This window comes from Prenolepis imparis, unplaced genomic scaffold (assembly GCF_030444845.1).
Source record: "Prenolepis imparis isolate NDT839.2.m4 unplaced genomic scaffold, iyPreImpa1.0 SCAF_12, whole genome shotgun sequence".
Lineage (NCBI taxonomy): Eukaryota > Metazoa > Arthropoda > Insecta > Hymenoptera > Formicidae > Prenolepis > Prenolepis imparis.
Window position 1 is genome coordinate 10,440,310 of NW_028141170.1, and position 13,403 is coordinate 10,453,712.

The 13,403-nt window shown below is 29.4% G+C and overlaps 1 protein-coding gene across 4 annotated transcripts; it reads left to right on the forward strand.

The window, feature by feature from the left end:
* The first annotated feature begins 356 nt into the window (after window positions 1-356).
* LOC145943571 (leukocyte elastase inhibitor) lies at window positions 357-13,009 on the forward strand. Of its 4 annotated transcripts, XM_083051171.1 has the most exons (8): window positions 358-551; window positions 4,267-4,824; window positions 9,284-9,628; window positions 9,942-10,277; window positions 10,621-10,877; window positions 10,992-11,121; window positions 11,476-11,861; window positions 11,934-13,009. In XM_083051171.1, exons 3-8 carry the CDS (start codon window positions 9,296-9,298, stop codon window positions 12,427-12,429), a joined length of 1,938 nt encoding a protein of 645 aa, XP_082907297.1. In that variant the 5' UTR covers window positions 358-551; window positions 4,267-4,824; window positions 9,284-9,295; the 3' UTR covers window positions 12,430-13,009. The 4 variants fall into 4 exon arrangements, with proteins under 4 accessions (XP_082907296.1, XP_082907297.1, XP_082907293.1 ...); XM_083051170.1 differs by having other exon boundaries at window positions 357-551; window positions 9,284-9,571; window positions 11,476-13,009; XM_083051167.1 differs by having other exon boundaries at window positions 11,476-13,009.
* Window positions 13,010-13,403: the final 394 nt, after the last annotated feature.

The window sequence follows — 13,403 nt, forward strand, 5'->3', positions numbered from 1 at the left end:
GATAGGTGTGTGGCACCGCCACCTTAATAATGGTGCGCCGGTTCGCCGCGAGCGAGCGCCACTGATGCCAATTTCATGGGCGAGCCGCGAGCGGCGGCGGGTGGTGGGGGGAGAGGCGTGGTGGGGGCTGGGAGGTGCGCGCGCCGTTTCGTCACGTGACCGCGTCACGTGGTTTGGTGTGCCCCCCACCCCCACCTCTGCGCAGCCGCCAAACCACGTGACGCAGCCACGTGACGCGGTCACGTGACGAAACGGAGCGCGCATCCCCCAGCCCCCACCACGCCACTCTCCCCACCACCCGCCGCCGCTCGCGGCTCGCCCCTGAAATTGGCATCACTGACGAGCGCTCGCGGCGGAGGATCCTAATTTCTTCCTCCTTCCGGTAGTCGGGACGAGAGAGCTCGAGAGATCGTCCCGATTGGGTCGGGTTAATTTTCGCATCCATTTTTATCCTTCTGCGTTTCCTCTTCGCTACTACTAATCGATCGCAGGACAACTCTCATGTATTTATCCGTTCTTTTTCTCTTTCGACGCTTCTCATTCTATCTTCCGTAAGTATATCTCTTGATAAGATAATCTCCCGTTCTTTTTGCTGCGTACGCGGCTGCGAGCGCGCTACCGCGCATGCGCAGTACTTTTCCCGCCATTTGGAAACGTCAGGGAGTCGATCGTGTAACTTTTTTTCTAAAGCGAAAACGTGAAAAATTTCGCCGTGATTTCGCCAGTCGCTCATTGATTTCAATGGTGAAATTGTTCACTTTTCACGTTTCCGCTCTAGAGAAAAGTTACATAATCGATCCCCAGCTTCTATTCCGATCGAAAGTACTGCCAGTCCGGTATAGTGCTGAAAAATTTATTTTTTAAGAAATATATTATAAAAGTATTTTATTTGTACATTTTCATATATGATGTATTGTTAATTACAACAACATAATTTTAATATAGGGACCACTCTCATAAAGACAGATAATGTATAACGAAATTTATCTGATAATTAGGTGCGTATATTCTTTTGCTCGCAATGAACACAGTTATAATTACATAATTCAGTTTTATTTTTAGTTTTATTTTAGTATTATTACATTAGCTTAATTAATAGTATAATAATTATCAACTATAAATTATTACTTATAAATTGATTGATTATTGATTATAATTTATTAATTTTATTGATTATCATTTTATTAATGATTAATTAATAATTTATTGATTATTGATTATAATTTATTTTTATTATTAATTATAATTATATTTTATTAATTATTAATTATAATTATAATTAATTACATATATAATAATTATAATAATTATATAATTCAAGTCATTACTTATTGAATTATACAAGTACATAATTCATTACATTACCTTAATTAATGGTATAATAATTATTAACTATAAATTATTACTTATAAATTTATTGATTATTGATTATAATTTATTTGAATTATTAATTGTAATTATATTTTATTAATTATTAATTATAATTCAAGTCATTACATTTATTACACGTTCGTATAGTATATAGAGAATAAAAAAATTAATGAGTGCACCATTTAATAATTAATAAAAAACGGTTTTACCAATGCATTCGACTATATATATAGTCGAATGCATTGGTAAAACCGTTTTTTATTAATTATTAAATGGTGCACTCATTAATTTTTTTATTCTCTATATACTATACGAACGTGTAATAAATGTAATGACTTGAATTATAATTAATAATTAATAAAATATAATTACAATTAATAATTCAAATAAATTATAATCAATAATCAATAAATTTATAAGTAATAATTTATAGTTAATAATTATTATACCATTAATTAAGGTAATGTAATGAATTATGTACTTGTATAATTCAATAAGTAATGACTTGAATTATATAATTATTATAATTATTATATATGTAATTAATTATAATTATAATTAATAATTAATAAAATATAATTATAATTAATAATTAAAATAAATTATAATCAATAATCAATAAATTATTAATATATATATATATATATATAGTCGAATGCATTGGTAAAACTAAAATATATCAAACATTTCCAAAATAAAAAAAATTAACGTATAAATTAGAAATGTTAAATAGAAAACCGGAAGATTATGTTTGATATATTTTATTTTTGCTCGTTCTTTTTTCAATAAACTTATCACAAGATTAATAAAAATTATCTGGAGTGATCTTTATCTCATCGGAAGTTTTGGTAATTGTTTGGCGCGCATTTCAGAATTTCCATTATGGTTTATTCTGTCCTAAAATTAAAATTTCATAAAGAAAATTTAATTTTCTTAATAATACAAGCTTACCATCCTTTACGAGGATCCAGTGATTTTATGAAAAATATGTATATTTATATAATGTGTTATTATACATATACGCATGTGGTATAATACATATATACGCATATATGTGTGTATATCTTATTACATATTTAATTTTTATAACATTGTTGCATCTAAAAGAATACGAAAAAAAAATAAAATATAAAAAACGTACATACACACACATATATACACTAAAACAGCACATCTGAAAAAGAAATTGATTGTACATTTAGACGTATATAAAACGTCGATTTATTTTAGAGAAAATCATTGGGAAGAGATCGTTATTCGTTGTGACTTTTTAATATCTAATATTAAGAATAAATTATAATTAATGCCTTTTCCGATAAATCGATATTATTTTTATATAAAAGACAGACACGTGTCCCGATGAGAATCTTTTGTTCATCAATAACGCTTACGTGTCACAAAAATATATTGCTCATTGTTAATTTCGGTTCTGACAAAGACAATATTTTTTCCATCTGGTCCGGAAAGGCATTAATTGCCGGAAACGAGTATAATAAAACTCGTTGATACAGAACCTCAAATGTTTGCCATATCACGCAGAAATTACGCGACACACTCATAATCTACACAAAATAAATAATCGAAATGTATGACTCAAAGACGCGCAATATGTGTCTTATTATTGAGAATAAAACTAGTCATTATTCCAAACAACAAGTATTACCGCGAATCGGGGCGTATCTTATTTAATTTTATTTAATTTATATTTATTTAATTATATTAATTCGTATTTATTTATTAATTTTATTCGAAAGCGATACAATATCGATAATTTCTTTTATATTTGAAATGTACATAACAATTACAAATTATAATAATTTATAAAGTTGATTATCTTAAATTATTATATATATATTATAAATTGTAGAATATTTTTAATATATTTTTTATTTTATTTTATATTATATTATTACATTAAAATCGTTTACTAATCGAGTCTAATCGATCAACCATTCGGCTAAACCATCGGACTTTGATTTCACAACCGAGTAGTTTATATATATTTGCGGGAAACAAGTTCTGTAGCTTATATATGATATCGTTATCGCTGTTATGATATTACGATCTAACGTTTATATTAATGCATATTGTTTGCGCGAAGGCCGGTTTTCTGTTCGCAACACATCCCTGATGATAAATGGTTCCTCTGCGCCCCCATTGCGTTTTTACCAGGGTGCCTGCATGAATCTAAAAAGTGATAATTATAATATAAAATAAAATAAAAAATAAAGTAGATTGATGAATATAATATAAAATAAAATAAAAAATATATTAAAAATATTCTACAATTTATAATATATATATAATAATTTAAGATAATCAACTTTATAAATTATTATAATCATATGCAAGACAATCAATATAATCTTGAAATGTTTATATAATAATAATACAGTGTTTGCTGTTATCTAAATAAAATTATATAGATGATCATCTAGATAATATCTGCATCTTGGATGAAAAAAAGTGTTATCTTTATTAAATTATCTAGAATTAATAATGTTCAGATAATTTGATTTAGAGTCATAGCACATAAAAATACTTAAGTATAGTAGAACTTAAGCAGTAAACGATAAAAACTTACAAATAAAAATATGAATATATTTTTTATATCCCTTTCAAAATTTACATTTTTTATAACTATATGTTTACATAAGCGATCAAAAAATAATCATTGAATAGTCATTATCTGGAAGTTATCTAGATGAATCGCCATATATAATTTTATTTTATTTTAGATATATTTAAAACAAAATTATCTTCATCTTATCTAACAATAAGATAAGATTTACATATTTTTATCTCACCTTTATCTAACTAATTTAAAAATCATCTAAGCACAACACTACATTTATATTTATCCCAAGTGTATAAGCATACTTGTTCTCCTTTCAGATCCTTTTCACATCAGGATCGGGTATGCAAAATTATTTTTTCAACTGTTAATTATCTCGACATGTTTTTAAACAAGAACATCGGCAGAAGGAAGGTGTCGTGTAAACTGTAGCTTAAGCCATTACTTAAGTGTAAGCCAGATCGGTGAGTCAGTCGTCGAAGCCTTGTCCAGTTATGTCGTGGCTCACATCTCTTTCTCTCTCTCCGTGTCCCTCTCCCTCTCTCTCTTTCTCTGTGCCATCATCGTCTGGGTACCAATAAAAGAGATCGGCGAGACCGATGCCCGGTTAGTGTTCGCGTGTTCCACGCGATACTTGTCGCGAGTAAGGCTCGTCTGACGGCAATTTAAAGCGCGAAGATAAACGCGAGCTTCGTTTCCCAAGACCAGCTTTCGAAGCGACTGTCGTGTCTAAATTCGCAACGTAAAGTGTAGATTGACCTATATCCAGAGGACATCGGAGCGTCCTAACGTCGTCGAAGCGGTAAAATCGATCGAGAGAATCGCACAGAGAGTTTCGAGGACTTCACGAAAATTACATTTGTCGCGCTTTCTCTCAGGTGGGTGTTAATTGTCAATTTTGTATTTCCGCTTGCTTTGTAGAAAGAATATCGAAGAATATCGAAAATACATTTTTTATCGCTTTTTTATAAGTACACATTTATGTGTAAATAAAATTAAGAGTTGTTGATCTAAAAACAATAATGAGAGATAAATTGCTCTTACATTATAATCATATTAATGCTGTTAAGTGTATTTTAAAAATTAAGATTTTAGAGTATTTAATGTCATTTCTAAAATAACTTTTTATATCATTCATATAAAAGCATTAATAAAATGAAAAAGTGATAAAATATACTTTTTTACAAGTTGTATTAATTATTGTATAATATATTCTTCGTGAGAAAGATTTTGCAACGGATTAAAGTAGTTAATTCAATTGTATGTGTTAATCAAAATCATTAATAGTTGTCATGATTACAGATACATTATTTTTCTATACATGAATTTCAAAGGTTTTATAATTACTTAAATAATTATCGAATTTCATAATTAGTGCCGAATTTTATAATTAATAATTGCGTTGACCGTAATTAACGAAAAATAGTTTCTTTTGAGAGTCGACGGTGACAAGTCTTACTTCATACGCTATTATTTATCATATCATACGAATTGAAGAAGATACGAAAAGTGCAATATGTGATAAGCTATTCATGACGACTTTACTTTCACATATGACCTTCGGGATAAGATCAAATCCTGTTTAAAAGCGGCGTTTTGATAACTAAGTAGATATTTTTTTTTTTTTTAATTTAGTTTGGAGTAAAAGCTATGAAGTAAAAGTTATAGTTATAATGAAATAAAAATGAAGAAAAAATTGGAAGTCGTAAATACATCGTAAATTGAATCGAAAAGCTATATATGTATATGTATATAATTTCGAAATATTAATTCTTTTATTTTGAATTTAATTGATGGATTGTTGATAATAATATAACTAATTAACTAATTAAATTTCTTAACTAAGATTATTAATCAATTAATGATAATAATTAATGAGAAATTGTAGCGAAAATATCCTGTAGAAAAATTAAATTAAAAATAATTGACATCGAACTTGGTTTGCAAAATAAATAAATAAAAATTTTTAATCTTTATGACAAGGATTGAAATCGATATAATTTTGATGAGTTTTCAATTTTCGGCGCTTATACGAAAAAAATTATGTTAAACATTGAATTTTACTTATTAACAAATACGCATAAAGCTATAATTACATGCATTTAATATTCAAATATAATTGTATTGATAGCACAATCGATTCTTGTTTTGTGATTTATTTTTTTTACCGCGATCTCTTATGTTTTTTTATTACAACATGAAATTAATAAGATTCTATGGTACATAACGTGTCATTAAACAATATACACATTAAATATATACATATATAAATTGTTTATAATTTATAATATATTGTTTATAATTTGTTGTTTGGAATATATATATATATATATATATATAGCTTATATTTTGTTACAAAAAATATATATGTATATATACTTACGTGATAAACGCGTACAAACATTAACACAACTCAGATAAGCGTGAAAAAAAACGGGCTCGATCGATTGAACGTAATTGTGAAAATAACGGATCGTTATTTGACTTCGGTGGGAATTCCAGCTATCAGAAACGTCACTATTCGATGTTTATGCATATACTACATCACGGAATGCTCGATAAAATGCATCATCACGGAATTTATCGGGGAGAAATTAATTTTAATTATTATATGTACAGGGTATTCCTTTCAAGCAACTATTCCTTCTTTTCGTCACTTACGGATTTTTTAATCGAAAGTTGATCTTGCTTCAGCAAAAATTTCCTTCAAAAGATTATCTTTTATTGAAACTTGTGATATTTTTATAATTGATGTTTGATTGACAATTCTATTAGATTATATTCTACAAATAATGAAAGAAATTTTGTTTTTCATATATTTTAAATATTTTTTGCTCGCTTAATTTGCGAATATATTTTTAATAGATTATAAATCGAAAATTTTTTCTTTTTTTGATTTTTTGTTAACTTTTGTAATTGACTTCAAATTAATAAAAAAAAATCACGAATATAATAATATATGTATATATATCTATTATAATTTATTAGGATATATATTTATATTATATTATATTATATTATATTATAATACAACTATATATTCTTATATATAAGATGATTTTTTCGACACAAATAGCATCTAAATAAGAAGAATAGTATTTTATGATCTTAAAAATTATTCGTATTATGACATTTTCGTATTAGAGCATTTTTGTCGAGGATTAAAAGGTTAATTATGTTTTTTTGCGGTTGAACCCTAATCTATGGTACGTGTCTGCCACTCCCTTGGGAATTTCCGAGGACATTATATATAGTAGTTTTACAATCGCGTCTTTCAGATAATGTATAGATGTCTACTGACAATGAAACGTGCTCAAAAGCGCTGGATTATTCTTAGCACATATCTGCATTGTCCCAATGTTAAGCAGCACAACAGAAATATTGTAAATTCATTTGTGCTTGACATTGATTCATGATTATAGATTCTACACAAAGGGATGTCTGAAAAAATATTCATTCAAAAATACTCGATAAGAAAATATTGCTTCAGTGAATAAAATTCTTTTATTCTTCAAATATTTCTTTTTTATTTCAAATTAATATGTTTTATTTTAAAAAACATATTTTCGAATTTTTTTCTTCTATTATAATATATTTATATATGTATATTTATATATATTTATATATTATTTTGAAATATTTTATCTCTATAAATTATTTCTAATTTGTTTTTATTTTTTTTAATAATATTTGTTGAAGTGAATTAAACACGGATGAATCGTATATCTTTCCTATGCAATCTAATCGATGTTAGAATATGTTTGTGGCTATTTCTCAATAATCGTGAATACTAGATGGTAGAAATAGTGGTAAATAGCTTTGCGTTGATGATCGATAGACTATTAGCGTAATGAACACTGAATAAAATTAGATATGCATTTTCTTGTGGCTGGGCTTGGTATGCACTTAAGATTATATATTATCAATTATACAGGATATATAACTTTATCTATCGATTGTTTTTCCTATTAATATAAACTTTAAGATAAAAATATTATTCTCATATTATTTCGTAGCAAAAAAAACAACCCTCTATTCTTTCTGTCTCAGCAAGTTTTTAATATTCATATATATGCTAAATATTGATTAAAAAAAAAAAAAAACACCTTGTATATTTTGTATATTACATTTTTTAAAAATATTACATATAAAAATTGACGCAAATAAGTCATTAATTTCAATATAAATAATAAATTAAAATAAAATAAACAATAAATTAATCAATGAAGATGCTTATCATGGCAGTCTGATTAACATGAGATATCGAATGCGACCTTTTTCCGCTATATTTCCTGTTTGTAGATATTTCTATCAAAATACATTTCCTGACTGATTTTGTCTCATTATTAGTCTCATATATCTTTATAATTAGCGAAACACGTCTGGCACAATTGATTATGATATTTTAAATCAATGATAATGTGTGCGAATGTCGTTTAAAAAACATATATTTTATACACAACGATATGTAATAATAATATATTTTTGTTTTAAGTTTCTTTTATAATTATCGACAGGTATATATTATGTTATATATCGTCTCGGCGCGATATATTATAATATCATTGACAAAATGATCTGAAACATCATTTTATTGCATTTGCAAATAATATAATGGTATTGCAAATAATAATAGCGTTGGCTTATGTAGGATGTGAGCAATTATGCGAAATACATGTCATTAGATGTTATTATATTTACGAGATTCCGCTGTTAATTGTTTACAACGAATACAAAATTTCACAATCACAAGCTGATAATTCCGTTATCATCCGTTTGAAAAAAAATATATACATATGTATACTAAAACTTACAATGACTTACTAAGAAGTTATCTAATCATGTTATCGAATCGTTTGAATCCACATATATAAAAGATGAAAAGATGAATAGAAAGTAATATAGAAAATTTAAATAATATAATACAATTTAATATACAATATTAAATATAAATATAAATTAAAATTAATTTAACATAAATTAAATATATAATAAATTAATAAATATATAATTACATATATATATAATAAATTAAATCTATACATAAGAAATGAAAAGATGAATAGAAAGCAATATAGAAATTTTAAATAATATAATACAATTTAATAATATTAAATATAAATATAAATTAAAATTAATTTAATATATAAATTAAATAAGATAATACAATATAAAAAATTTTTAAATCAATTCTTCTGACATCGCGTAAAGATTAATATTTTCATAATGCTACAGAATGTATTCTTATCAATCTTTTTTGATTTATCGTTCTCTCAGAAAATCAATATTGCAAACATGTATATATTATCTATATAATATGTATCATTTATTTTGCAGATTCTAGAAAGCATGGCGCGAATTTGGTTGCTGTTTGGTCTTCTGGTGTTGGCTGATGGTCAGCTCGTCTATCCGGATCAATATGAGAGGATGACAGTTGATCCGAGTCGTTCATCTGTCCTAGGATTGCTAAGTCCTGCCTTAAAAACTGCCAGCAATAGTCAGCCAGTTCAGACTTATAATCAATCCAATCAAGTGCCTGTTGCGCAATCCGGCGTCCCGGCGCGCGCTCCACAAACGGCGCAAATTTACCCTACAACCCAGCTACCCTCTCATGTGTATCCCTCAGTAAGTCCGCTAGCTAATTCGACAGCTATTCCATTACTGGAAAATTGGAGTGGTCATGTAAGTCATATTACATCGTTATTTGCATGTTATTTATGCATGCGCAACAATAAAAACTTGCCCTGAAAATAAAATTAATTTAATCGTAAATTTTTGAATTAAATCAATTTACAATTTAAATCGATTATACTTAAAGTTTTTCATATTATAAGTTTACTAAAAATATTAATCAATATAATAATCAAATTAAAAACAATTAATCAATAATAATTAAAGAAATACAAAGAATTTTGTATGTTCATCTTCCATTGATTCTGCAACACTCGCGATATGTATGAAAGTACATTAATTGTCGATGTATCGTTGATTTTAGGTGAACGATATCATAGCCAGAGGAATCATGAAATTCTCTTTGGATTTGGATAAAGCGATTTACAATACCAAAGGCACAGCAGCGGTTAATAATCGTGAAAATCTCATCTTTTCTCCACTCAGCGTTGCTGTTGCTTTGTCATTAGTCCTGTTGGGTTCCGCTGGCAGGACTTTCGATGAGGTATCCCGGGTGCTCGGTTTGGAAACAGGTGTTGATATATCTCAACATTCGGAAATTGTTCATCAGACGTTTGGCCAGCTGCTGAACTTGATGAACTATAGGATTGAAGGAAGCAACAAACCGCGTGTTGATTCCGCAAGTGGTGTTTTTGTTCAGGTATATAGGTACATTCAATGTTTCGATTATTTCCATTATATATAAGATTAATAAAAATTCATATATATATATAAGATCATTCCATTATATATAAGATTAATAAAAATTCAGCGCAACGAACCCAAATCCATTATAATTATCTAAACCTGTAAAAGAAATCTTTTTAGAAGGATATCCCAAGCACACAAACACAAATATTATTAATATCCAAATTATAAATTATAAATTATTTAAGGAAAATGGAGAATCTTTTGTAAAATTCAAATATGCAAATATAAATGCATTTTTCATTTAATTTGAAAATGTTATTTTAATAAATTTAATGAATAAATTCCTGTTTTAGGAGGGATATCCGATTCGCAATGAATTTCGCGCGATTAGCGAGAACGTATATAAGAGCGAGGTGATAAATTTAGATTTTCAAAGAAAAGGCAAAGAAGCTGAAAGCTTTATTAACAATTGGGTAAAGGAACGGACGATGGGAAAGATCGACGGGATATTGAACAGCGAACCGGATCCGATGACTGCAGTGATTCTTTTGTCGGCGCTTTATTTCAAGGGAGAATGGAATCAGCATTTCTTAGACGGCATGACGCAAAGGTGAGAGATGTATTTCTATTTTATTTAGACCTATTCTATTTATTTTTATGGCGATCAAGAAAACGATTTTATCTTCATTTTTTTAATAATATATATATATTGTATTTTCTGCAGAAAAGACTTCTTCGTTGAACCGAATGACCCGATTGCAATAGATATGATGTACAATGGTGGTAATTTCCCCTTTTACGAGGACAAATCGCTAGGCGTTAAAATATTGGCTCTACCTTACAAAGGCTTAGAGGTAGGTGAAAGTAAATATGAGAGTATTAATTATACTCCCATTTAATATCGAAATATCTTTGAGACTTAAAGACATTTATTTAAATAATGCGCGTTGAGATACATTTTTAAAAATTATATCTTGACTTGTTTTTTTATATTATTTTTATTTTTGAAAAAAAGAAATATATTTTTCATTAACGAGATAAAATGGAATTTTTTGCGACATCTTTAAATGTCAAAAATTGTTTTCAAGATATTTCATTTCTGCACTTTTTAAAAAATGCTTTTTTATATTATTTTTAATACGTTAATAAGTTTAAACATTTTCTTTCTTAAGCTCATAATTCATAAAAATTGTTTTCCTTACTTCTAGATGTCCATGTATGTACTTTTGCCAAAAGTCGAAGGAGCCACCGCGCTGAAGAGTTTCCACGATCAGCTGACAGTCGAAACCATCGAATACCTGATAAACAATCTTAAGAACGAAACCTGCATCATCGGCTTCCCTCGCATGAAACTCTCGAGTACGTTGAGTCTGAACAGTGCGCTCCAAAATTTGGGTTTACGCTCGTTGTTCGACGCGAAAAACGCGGATCTGAGCCTCCTGTCGAGCGGATACGGACAAGCTGCGCCAATTCCCCAAGTGCCATCGCAAATTCCACGGCAAGTTTATCCCGACCAATTGTCGAGCAAAACCGACGATGTGCTCATCTTCTCGCGGGTTGGGGATAACCAGGGTGCGAGAAGAAACTTCTTCAGGTACGACGATAAGGAGCGCGGCATTACTATCGAGCAGTGGAGTACGGGATTTCATATTGAAAAAATTCGTAGAACACGACGCAACGTCACGTCATCGCAAACAACTTACGTCACCGACGAGGACGACGACCTTGAGAAGGTCGCGCCGAGGATCAGCGACGAGAATACGAGATACGTGAGCCTAGAGCAGAACAAGTATCGTTTCCAGAGCGCTGAGAAGAGGACGAGGAAGAGACGGCAGAGCCGACCCATAGACGAGGGCTTCTTGAGATTCATGCAAGGAAAGAATTTCCCGTCTTACGGCCTGGACAGTCTCCGAAACAGCGCGAATCTCGTGAATCCGGGTCTCTTCGCCGACGAGGTGCTACACAAGGTTCATATGGATGTAACTGAAAAAGGAACAGAAGCTGCGGCGACGACCGGGGTGCTTTTACGACGAGACGGCAGTCAAAAGAAATTAATCGCCAATCGACCCTTCATCTTCTTCATCAGGCATGATTCAACGAAGCTCGTTCTCTTCTGGGGAACAGTTAATGCGCCAATTCCGAATTACGCCGTTGTCAGATGAAATGAGCTGTGAATGTGCAGAGTTCGTTTTTCTCGCGAATAATTTATATATCTCTATTTATACTACTCTCTATATTATATACTCTATTTATGTATTCGTCTCACACGATTCGAACAAATGCGATTTATTATTTCTTTTTTTTTTGTATCGCTCTGTAACAGACGATTTTTGCATAGTTTTATCGAATTTCATCGCGTTGCATCATTATAAACATATATATTCCGTTTTATTATTTTATTTTATTGGCGCCTAGATATAGATCGCATCATCTGCTGATATTTTTAAGTTAAGACAATATTACACACATCTTCAGTGTATTTTTAAAATATTTTACTTCAGTGAAAGAGCGAGAATTTTGTGATCGAAAATACTGTTTCTAAAAAGAGACCAAAAATATTAATAATTTCACGTTTACAGGATTTCGGATAAATGTCCAACACATTTATATCGTATAGCGCCCTATTTAATTATAACAGACAATTATTAGATTTTTCTTAGCTTTATTTGACATCGCACACGTCTTATTTTCCTATATGATTCATTTTGTACTTTTACAATAATAAATAATTTCTTTCTTTAATCTTCGTTACTTTTGAAAACAATATTGACAGAAACCAATATAATAATGTGTATATATAACATTCAAAATTAATCGGACGATGTTGTTTATAGGATGAGAGATCAACAGTCGTGTCCCCTATAATCAGATCATCGCTGTGTTATCGTCTCGCTTTTCGAAATTGGGAGTTTGTCAACACGAATCTCTGTATTTCTCGCGATTTTTTTGCGATTGAAATCGCGCAAATAATTAAACCCGTAGTATATATATTTCAATCGTCGCGTCGTGTTAATTACGTGATTATTATATTCGCGAGTGTATTGCTGATATATCTGTTACTGTATCGTTTTTTTTTTTATTCGACTCGACAGTATGTGTGATCAAAACAATTTAAAAAATAATACTAATAATTGGA

Bases quoted from the DNA above. Each gene is read 5' to 3' on its own strand.
- LOC145943571 (XM_083051167.1), top strand. From the start codon at position 9,296: ATGGCGCGAATTTGGTTGCTGTTTGGTCTTCTGGTGTTGGCTGATGGT. The intron at 9,629-9,941 runs GTAAGTCATATT...CGTTGATTTTAG, and splicing joins TGGAAAATTGGAGTGGTCAT to GTGAACGATATCATAGCCAG. The intron at 10,278-10,620 runs GTATATAGGTAC...TTCCTGTTTTAG, and splicing joins CAAGTGGTGTTTTTGTTCAG to GAGGGATATCCGATTCGCAA.